This window comes from Dipodomys merriami, unplaced genomic scaffold (genome assembly GCF_024711535.1).
Source record: "Dipodomys merriami isolate MVZ:Mamm:240054 unplaced genomic scaffold, mDipMer1.0.p SCAF_1, whole genome shotgun sequence".
Lineage (NCBI taxonomy): Eukaryota > Metazoa > Chordata > Mammalia > Rodentia > Heteromyidae > Dipodomys > Dipodomys merriami.
In genome coordinates, this window is record NW_027202270.1 from 2,297,646 (window position 1) to 2,306,060 (window position 8,415).

Genomic DNA, 8,415 nt, shown 5'->3' on the forward strand with positions numbered 1-8,415 from the left:
CCCCAGGCCAGAGGCTGGCTGGCCTTTCAGTCTGCTGCCTTTGGTGAGAGCCTGGCCTGAAAGATGAAGACAGTGCATCCTCATTTGGCCCTTTATTTCCACAGCCTGTGTTCACATTACTCATCGAAGTGAGATTCGCTCCCCCCACATGCTGCGCAACACACAGGTGAGGCGAGATATGTGCCCATGTGGCTTTTCAAGGGGAAAGATAACTTCTCTAAAGTGTCTGTGTCTGCTGGATACACGGTAGAATCCTGAGGAGAGCGGGGCTCCACCACCCCCTTATCAGAGTTTGTGGGTTCTTCCTGGTAGGGCGGGTCTGAGCCCTACTGAGAATCTGGCCGGCCTGCCCATGGGCACAGCGGTTGTCTGCCGTGCCGTGGCTTCGCTTTGGCTTGGGAAGTTTTGAGTTTAGTGTGTGGACAAGGCTGCTGGTTGGGTCAGCCTGGATGTGGTCACATGGTCCAGGGGCCAGCTGGAAGGTCACAGGACTGGCCATCGTCCCCTTCTCCCAGACTTTAGCACCCCTGCCACGAGGCCAGCTGGACACCTGGGGGGGGAGGGGTCTCCCAGCACTGGATGCCTCAGCCTATGGATGTGTTGGGTTGAGGGGTCAGCTGCTCAGCAGGCAGTGGGCTCTGAGGGTGTTGCTGAGGGCCTTATCATTATTGCCAGCCCCAGGGGCCAGTCCTGTCCTTGGGAAATGTTAGGGGCTTCGAGCTTAAATAACGTTGCATCCCCTCTGGAAACTGCTCTCTCCATCCTCAGCACTGCCTCCACCGCCAGTGTGGCCAGCACCACACTCACTCAAACAGGAAGGACCCCTAGAGCAGCCATCCACGCCCACCAGGTCACAGGGCCCAGCCTAGGGGAAGCATGGGCTTCACCCCACCAGCTGCAGGTTGGCTGGAAGGACCTCGGGATGGGGAGGGGATCCTGGTAGCAGCCAGTCTACAGCCCTGGGAGGGGAGCGGGGGGTGTGCAGTTCCCTCAGGAAGGCTGGGCCGGACTTGGTGGCTCATCTTGAGTGCACTTGACAAGTCTAGGTGCACTGCCTCCTGCAAAGTCTGTCCTGCTGTGCCAGGGTCCACAGCAAGGAGAGGCATAGCTGAGAGAGGGAGATAGAAGAGCAGCTGCCTGGATGGACAGGGAGTGGTCACTGCTGGTTGGGAAGATGGTCTGGACCCCCTCTGAGCAAGGGTCACTCCCCTTGCAGGGCAGGATCCTGCCAGGACCCCCTGCAGCCTGTGAGAATGCTAAAAGCAATCTGGAAAAGGTTGCGCCAGGCCAAGGAAAGAATCTGAGGCTTGAGGGAACTAGGTGTGCAGCTGGGGAGAAGCAGGTGTGGCCAGGCACGCTGGGCATTTCCAGGCACACTGGCGGCTCGGCTCACATGGCGTCCTGAAGTCACTAGTTCTGGGACCGCTGGCTGTGCGTCGTCTCTACAGGACCACCTGGCCTGTCGTGGCCAGCTCTGGGCCAAGTTCCGGGCAGATTCCCTGTGCATTAGCCCAAGGCTGGGTAGGCTTCTGGGCCTGCTCCATCTGCGAGATGAAGGTGAGCCTGGGGCGGCCGCTCACACGCCCAGGAGGACCCCACTAAAGTGGGAGCTGCTGCGCACCGTGAGGGAGGAGTTGCTGGCGTTGTCCAAGAAGACAGAGATGTACTGACCCATCTGCAGGACAGAGTGCCCGTCAGGCACAGGGCTGGCCCTGTTGCAGTGTGCCACAGCACCCACGCCTCTGCCGCTCTGCCTCAGGAGAGGCCTGGCTTGGGTCAAGTGAGTGCTTGGTAGGCCTTACACTGAAGCCAGAGTCCCTGGCTGCTCTGTGTGACTGCTCCCTCCTCCTGCAGTTTTGTGTTTTGTTTTGGTGGGGGGAGGGATTGTGAGTGAGGAGGGGCTCGGGACATAAGCCTCAGTTTCCCTGCTACATGGCTTGTCTCACAGGCTTGCCTGGAGTCAGAGCCACAAGAGTGCTACTCAAGCCTAGTGTGGGCCACACTGCAGCACTGTCATGTTCCTGCTGCTAGGACACAAGATTAGGGAGCCCGCCTCAGATGACACCCACACCTCTGCACGGCCTTCTTTTTAGGAAAACCACCTTTACATGAACAACCCCCCTCCCCCACGTGCTAAATCCTCAGTGACTAGTGACTGACTTCGGCCTCAAGCCTCTCACTGTTGCAGTGGGCTCAGATACGAAGGTCTGTGCTTGTCCTCCATGGTCAGAGCGGTCTGGGAGGCTGGGGGTACCCACCACAGGAGGTCTAAAACCTGGATACACTGTACAGGTACTAACGAGGTTGGCAGCCTGGGGGATGAGGCCTGAAGCCCACTCCATCTGTGCCATGACCAGGGCCTAGGCTTATCCAGTATCCTTTCCCAGGTCTGGAGTCTGACTGTGCTGTTCCCCTGGGTCCTGAGCACCTGACAGCACCCCTCCCGGCCCAGCCACGGCCATGCTAGACACAGCCCCACGCACCTGCAGGTACAAGACACCGCTCACAGAGACAGTGAAGAGCTCGCTGCTGCTCTCCAGACCCATGACGGTCTCCAAGGAGCTGCAGTCAAGACAGAAAGGGTAAGTGGGTCCTGAGATCCTGCCAGCTTTACCTGGCAAGCTCAACTTCCTGAGGACCCACACTGTGTCCAGAAAAGTGCCTGGTCCTGGCCTATCTTGAGGTGGATACAATGTCTGAACTGGGTGCCGGGGAAAGAAAGATACAGGGCCAAAGGCATGTTGTCAGCACCAGGAAAGGTGAGGCCAGAACCAGACAAGGGACCCGGATGGCTCTGATGGGAATTGGGACATCTGAAGGTGCTAATGGAGGCTGAAAAGTGGCAGCAGCCGATTGAAAATGCTTATGGGGGCCAGTAAATCCATGATTTCCAAAGCTGGACAAAGACTTGAGACTCGGCCTGCCTCCAAGCAGGGGAAAGGGTTGTAGGTTATGTAGGAGGGTCACTGAGGAGGGGGCTCCTGGAGCCCCAGAGTCGTCTGTGTGGGGTCACCAGGACTCCCTCTGGCCCCGAGAAGAGTCCCCTTGTCAGGGGACCCAGGATGGAGGCAGGAGGTCCTGGAAGGCGCAGGGCAGTCTGGGCAGGGCAGGGCGTCGGATCACAATCTGGGCCCCACCTGCTGCCCGGGAGCGAGGGGGGGGAGGAGAGGAGAGGGAGGGGAGGGGGGAGGAGGGAGGGGAGGGAGGGGAGGGCGGGCGGCCCGGGAGCCGGGAGGGCGCCCCGCCAGCCCAGCCGGCCAGGGCCGGCTCTCACTCACGCGTCGCGCTGGCACCGGGACTGGATGCAGACGAGCAGGCGCAGGCGGCCCCGGGGCCGCGGCGGGCCCCGCCTGGGCTCCCCGGCCAAGGCTGTGGGAAGGCGGGTCGGGTCACCGGGGCTGTGCAGAGCTGGGCGCGGCGGGGCAGCGGGCGCTCCCCGGGCCCCGGGCCTCACCCACGTGCAGCGTGGCGGTCAGCGTGTAGAAGCCGGCCACCGGCGCCGTGTACTGGCCGCTGGTCAGGTTCAGGCCCAGGCCGCGACGGAAGGCGCCCTCGGCGTCGGGCTGAGGGACGCAGGCAAGGTCACCCAGGGCCGGCCCGACGGCCCCGCCCACAGACCACCACTCAGACTCCCGCGGGCATTCCGGCCACGCCCTCCCACAGGCCCCGCCCCTCGTGTTCCGCCCCACCACGAGACCGCTTAACGCGGACCCCGCGGGCCCCGCCCCCCACAAGATCCCGCCCCGCCAATACGAGCCAGGCTCCCTAGCCCCGCCCCCGCAAGACCACGCCCCCACGGACGCTAGCCCGGCTCCCGGCCCGACCCCCGCGGGCTCACCAGGTGGTAGGCGCCGAGCTCCCGCAGCGCGCGCCGCTCCACCGGCGCGTCCCGGCGCAGGCGGCAGTGGAAAGCGGCCTCCACGCGGGACGCCCGCGGGGCCGGGGTCGGGGGTGCGGCCGGCAGCTCCAGCAGGGCTCCCGCGTCCGCGTCGTCGGCCCGGGCGGAGGCCGGCTGGGCGGGGCCTCGCGGGCAGAGCGCGGGCCCCGCGGGTTCGCGCTGCTGCGAGGCGCCTGGCACAGAGCAGCAGTGGGCGCCAGGGAGGGGTGGGGTGGAGGGAGAGCCCCCCCCCGGGGCCCATAGGACCCCTAGGGAGTCGCCCCCAGGCCGGAGCACAAGGCCACTGGCACCCGCACCCGCGACCTCTGACCTCCCCGATGACCTCTGACCTCCCTGACAAACCCTGCCTTGGACATCTGTATATAAAGAAATAAGTATTGAGCCGGGCACCGGTGGCTCACGCCTGTCATCCTGGCTACTCAGGAGGCTGAGATCTGAAGATTATGGTTCAAAGCCAGCCTGGGCAGGAACATCCGGGAGACTCATCTCCAATAAACCACTAGAAAACTGGAAGTGGCACTGTGGCTCAAGCAGTGGCTCGCCTTGAGCTGAAGAGCTGAGGGACAGCACTCAAGCCCAGAGTTCAAGCCCCATGACCGACCAAAAAAAAAAAAGAAGTGTTGCAGCTCTCCTGGTTGCTTTCCTAGCTGCACAGGAGGCTGAGATCCAAGCACCTCGGTGGTTCGAAGCCAGCCCAGCAGGAGAATCTGTATGACACTAACCTCTAATCAACTGCCCCTAAGAGTCGGCCTTCAGCAACAAAGCTAAGGGGCAGTGCCCCAAGTTTAAGCCCCAGTACTCACACACACAGTAAAGGAAAAAAACAAAAATCACCCAATAACAATAACAAAACAACAGGGCCATGGAGTGAAAAGAGGGGAGGGCCCTGGTGGCTCTTCACAAATGTGGTGAAATCCAGGCCTTGTGGGATGCCCTGGCCTCCGTCAGACCCAAGCAGGACCAGGGCTCCCAGGCCCACACAGGGTTGGTCTTGAGCACTTACAGGGACACCAAGTGCCCATCTACTTCTTCTCCCTGCCATGATCTCTCCCCACCCCCCCCCCAGTCAGGGCTGCCCATGCCCCGTGTCCGTGGGTGCCTGCTGAGCGCTGAGGTGAGCCCCAGGCCCAGCCAGGCCCCCGCAGCCCACGTCTGAGGGCGGCACCCTTACCTTCCACCAACAGCTGGCAGAACTCCTTCAGCAGCACTTCGGGTGCAATCATGGCTCCGGGAGGTCCTGGGGGTCCTGGGGGCCCAGGGGGCCCAGGCAGGCCGAGCTGGAAGGAACAGCCAAGGAGCTGGAAGTCACCAATGGCCCCTCCTCTGGGTCCTGCCACTGGGGGCAGGCAGGAGAGCCCTCCGTCCCCACTGCAGCGGTGAGGGGCGCTGGCCTTCCATGAGGAGTTCCCTCAGGGTCTCAACTGCCCTGAGGCACACCAAGCTGCGGGCCCAGAGCGGATGCCTGGCACTGGGGGCGTGAGCTCATTGGGAGGCCCCCGCTAGGCAGAGAAGGAGGCAGCCCCCCTGCGTGGAGAAACCGGGCAGGGCCAACTGAGTCAGAGCAAGGCTCTGGTGCTGCCTACCCCAGCCCTGCCTCCCATGATCCGGTCAGACCCTGGGCAGGGGAGGGTTGGCCTCCGGACAGAGGCCAGCGCCTGGGATGGGAGCGCAGCCGTGATCCCAAGCACCTGGCTGCTTTTTGGAGACTCAATGCTGAAGGCAGCCAGCAGATTCAGCATCAGCTGAGTGCTGAATGCGGGTGGGGTCACTTCAGCCCACCTGCAGGCTGCACCACCAGGTACTCACATCCAGGGCTGTGGGGAGAAGGGCTGGAGCCAGGACCCGTTGCCTCCTCCCCTGTCCCCCTTCAGGACCCCGCCTGGGCTCCTGGGCTCCCCCTGCTTGTGTTGCCAGAAATGGCTCCCTGCCCTAAGGAGCTGAGGGCAGGGGACGCGAGCTGCTCACCTTCAGCCCCCTGTCCTTGTCCCTGCTCCTCCTCCTGCCGTTGGCGCCCCTGTCACTCTGCCTGACGAACAGCATCCAGGCGTCCCGGGGGTCAACGCTGTGCGTTCGCTCCGTGATGGGCTCCTGGAACACAGCCAGCCCCCAGACTGTCTTCCTGCCAGTACCACGCAGCATGCTTTGCAGGAAGCAGCCTTCAAGGGCTGTCCTGCAGAGTACGCCCAAGTCACCTGGGTACCAGAGTCACCAGCCCCTCCCCATCCCTTCCTTCCAGCCCATGGAGGACGACACTGGGAGCAGCCACACCGTAGCCTGGCCTCTGAGCTCCAGGACAGGCTGGAGGAGAAAGGTGGAGTTTGTGGTTCCACAGCAGGTGTGGTCTGCTCTTCCAGTCCTTCCTCGAGATGATGTGGGATGACCACCCTGCCCCTGACGGTGACCGCAGTGCTCTGATGCGGCAGGACCCTGGCTCCCCCACGCCTCCTGCCCTCCCCAGGGGCTGAAGTTCCAGAGAGGCAAGGTCAGCCTCGGGCTGGGTCCCGGGCACATGGGGTGGAGGGCCAGGCGAGCTGGGGAGACGCCGTGACTCAAGGCCTCTGCACGGGATGTCTGTCTTCCTCAGTCTTCTGAGACTCTGACCCAAGCAAGATATTTCCAGAAATACCCACTCCTGCGCTTCAGCAAGGGAGGCTCCTCAGAGGCTGTTACCCTCAGGCAGCCTGGGCTCCAGGCAGCACCGCCAGCTGGGATGAGGGAAGAGGCCAGAGAGGGCTTAGATGAGGTCATGGGCCTGGACTCTGATGGCCACTGGGTCAGTGACGGTCCCAGGATCTTAGGGCTGGCCAGGCGGTGCTGCCACACACAGACGGGCCAGGTCTCAGCATCGTGGATTCTGGTGGCGGTGTGTTGTGTGGCCGGGTGGGGAGAGGCCGGTGAGCCCAGGTCCTCTCTCTGTGCTCCCCTGCGCCTGGCTGCGCTGACATTCCAAGGCCACCGGACCTGGTGACGTGGCATCACAGGCCCACCGTGTGCTTGGTGGAGTGAAAGGTGGGGGATATGCCGCGCAGCAGGCCGGGCGTGTGGCGCTCAGCCGCGGGCAAGGATCCGGCCCCAGCTGGCCCGGGAGGAGCACTGCACGCTGGGCTCCAGGGGTCGGGGTGAGGACGGGGGACTTCCCTGGCCAGCCGCTCACTGGGGAGCCTCAGGGCTTGGGAATCTGGGGACACTCTGGTCTGGAGAGAGGGCCCAGGTCCAAACCCCACCTGGGACTCCTGGAGACCATGTCCCAACGTCCCCCTGACTCGCTGGGGATACAGCGCGCTGGGGGTCCCTGAAGAGGGGCCCAGACCGCTGCCTTTCCCACTCCTTTTTAACGCATGCGCTTTGCTGTCCAGGGTCCCGGGCGGGAGCGCGAGGAGGAAAGGCCCTGGCCCTGCCCGGGTGGCCCCAACTGAGACCAGCCCCGCCCCAGCCTCTCCTGCGCAGAAGGCAAAGCCTGCCCAGCCCGGGGCTCCGCGGGGCCTCCCCAGGCCACACGTCAGATCCAAGAGGGGGGGCTCCCCCGGGGCCTCCCCAAGACGGGGTGGGGGGTACAGAGCGGTCCTGCAGGATCCGGGCACCGAACCCCGACCCCCGTCCCGATACCGGCTCCCGGGCCTCCAAGGCACCCATCTGCGGCCGACGCGCTCCCCGCTCCGGCCCGGGCCCGCGCCCCGCGCGCCCCGTGCGCCAGCGCGCCTCCGCCGGCCTCGGGCACGCGCCAGCGCGCCTCCGCCGGCCTCGGGCACGCGCCAGCGCGCCTCCGCCGGCCTCGGGCACGCGCCAGCGCGCCTCCGCCGGCCTCGGGCACGCGCGGCGCGGGCAGGGGCGGCCGCGTCTTACCGGCGGGCTCTCGGCGGCGGGGCCGGCGGGCGGCGAGGGCGGCTCCGGGAAGCCGAGGCCCGCGGCGGCGGCCTGCAGAGCCGCGCAGACCAGCAGCAGCCGCGCTCCGGCGGGACGGCGGGCGGGAGCCATGGGGCGGCGGCTCCGGGCTACCGCGGCTGAGACCTCGCGTCCCCGCTCCGCGCCTTATAACGCGCTCGAATCCCCCGCGCGGGCAGGGCCGCGCTAGCGCGCCCCCTCCCGGCGGAGGCATGTACAGGGGCAGGGCCGCCCTAGCGCGCCCCCTCCCGGCGGAGGCATGTACAGGGGCAGGGCCGCCCTAGAGCGCCCCCTCCCGGCGGAGGCACGTACAGGGGCAGGGCCGCCCTAGAGCGCCCCCTCCCGGCGGAGGCATGTACAGGGGGCAGGGCCGCGCTAGAGCGCCCCCTCCCGGCGGCGGCGCGTGCAGGGGCAGGGCCGCGCTAGAGCGCCCCCTTCTGTCGGCCGCGTGTGCAGGGGCAGGGCCGCGTCTGAGCGCCCCCTTCTGCCGGGCCCGCACCCTTCACCTCCCTCTCCAGTCCCCCTGGTGTCCTGCTTGTGGATTCTCCCCTGTCTCTGTCTCTTTGTCTCCCCTTCCTCTGTCTCTCGTTCCTCTCTCTTTCCCTCTGTCTCTCCTCTGTCTCTCTCCCTCTCTC

General features: G+C 65.3%; 1 protein-coding gene across 2 annotated transcripts; it reads right to left on the minus strand.

Annotated features, from left to right (window-relative positions):
- Window positions 1-79: 79 nt before the first annotated feature.
- Window positions 80-7,876, minus strand: Erfe (erythroferrone). Of its 2 annotated transcripts, none has more exons than XM_070019573.1 (8): window positions 7,742-7,876; window positions 5,864-5,986; window positions 5,070-5,175; window positions 3,839-4,071; window positions 3,455-3,563; window positions 3,279-3,369; window positions 2,484-2,562; window positions 80-1,675 (listed from the first exon to the last, which is right to left on the minus strand). In XM_070019573.1, exons 1-8 carry the CDS (start codon window positions 7,871-7,873, stop codon window positions 1,577-1,579), a joined length of 972 nt encoding a protein of 323 aa, XP_069875674.1. In that variant the 5' UTR covers window positions 7,874-7,876; the 3' UTR covers window positions 80-1,576. The 2 variants fall into 2 exon arrangements, with proteins under 2 accessions (XP_069875674.1, XP_069875734.1); XM_070019633.1 differs by having other exon boundaries at window positions 1,593-1,675; window positions 3,459-3,563.
- Window positions 7,877-8,415: the final 539 nt, after the last annotated feature.

What these genes read in the sequence shown, in the direction of transcription:
- Erfe (XM_070019573.1), bottom strand. Translation starts at nt 7,873, where the DNA reads ATGGCTCCCGCCCGCCGTCCCGCCGGAGCGCGGCTGCTGCTGGTCTGC. An exon ending in GACCGCCACGCTGCACGTGG is followed by an intron (nt 3,370 to 3,454) that starts GTGAGGCCCGGG and finishes GCCTTCCCACAG; the next exon opens with CCTTGGCCGGGGAGCCCAGG. An exon ending in TCCCGGTGCCAGCGCGACGC is followed by an intron (nt 2,563 to 3,278) that starts GTGAGTGAGAGC and finishes TCTTGACTGCAG; the next exon opens with CTCCTTGGAGACCGTCATGG.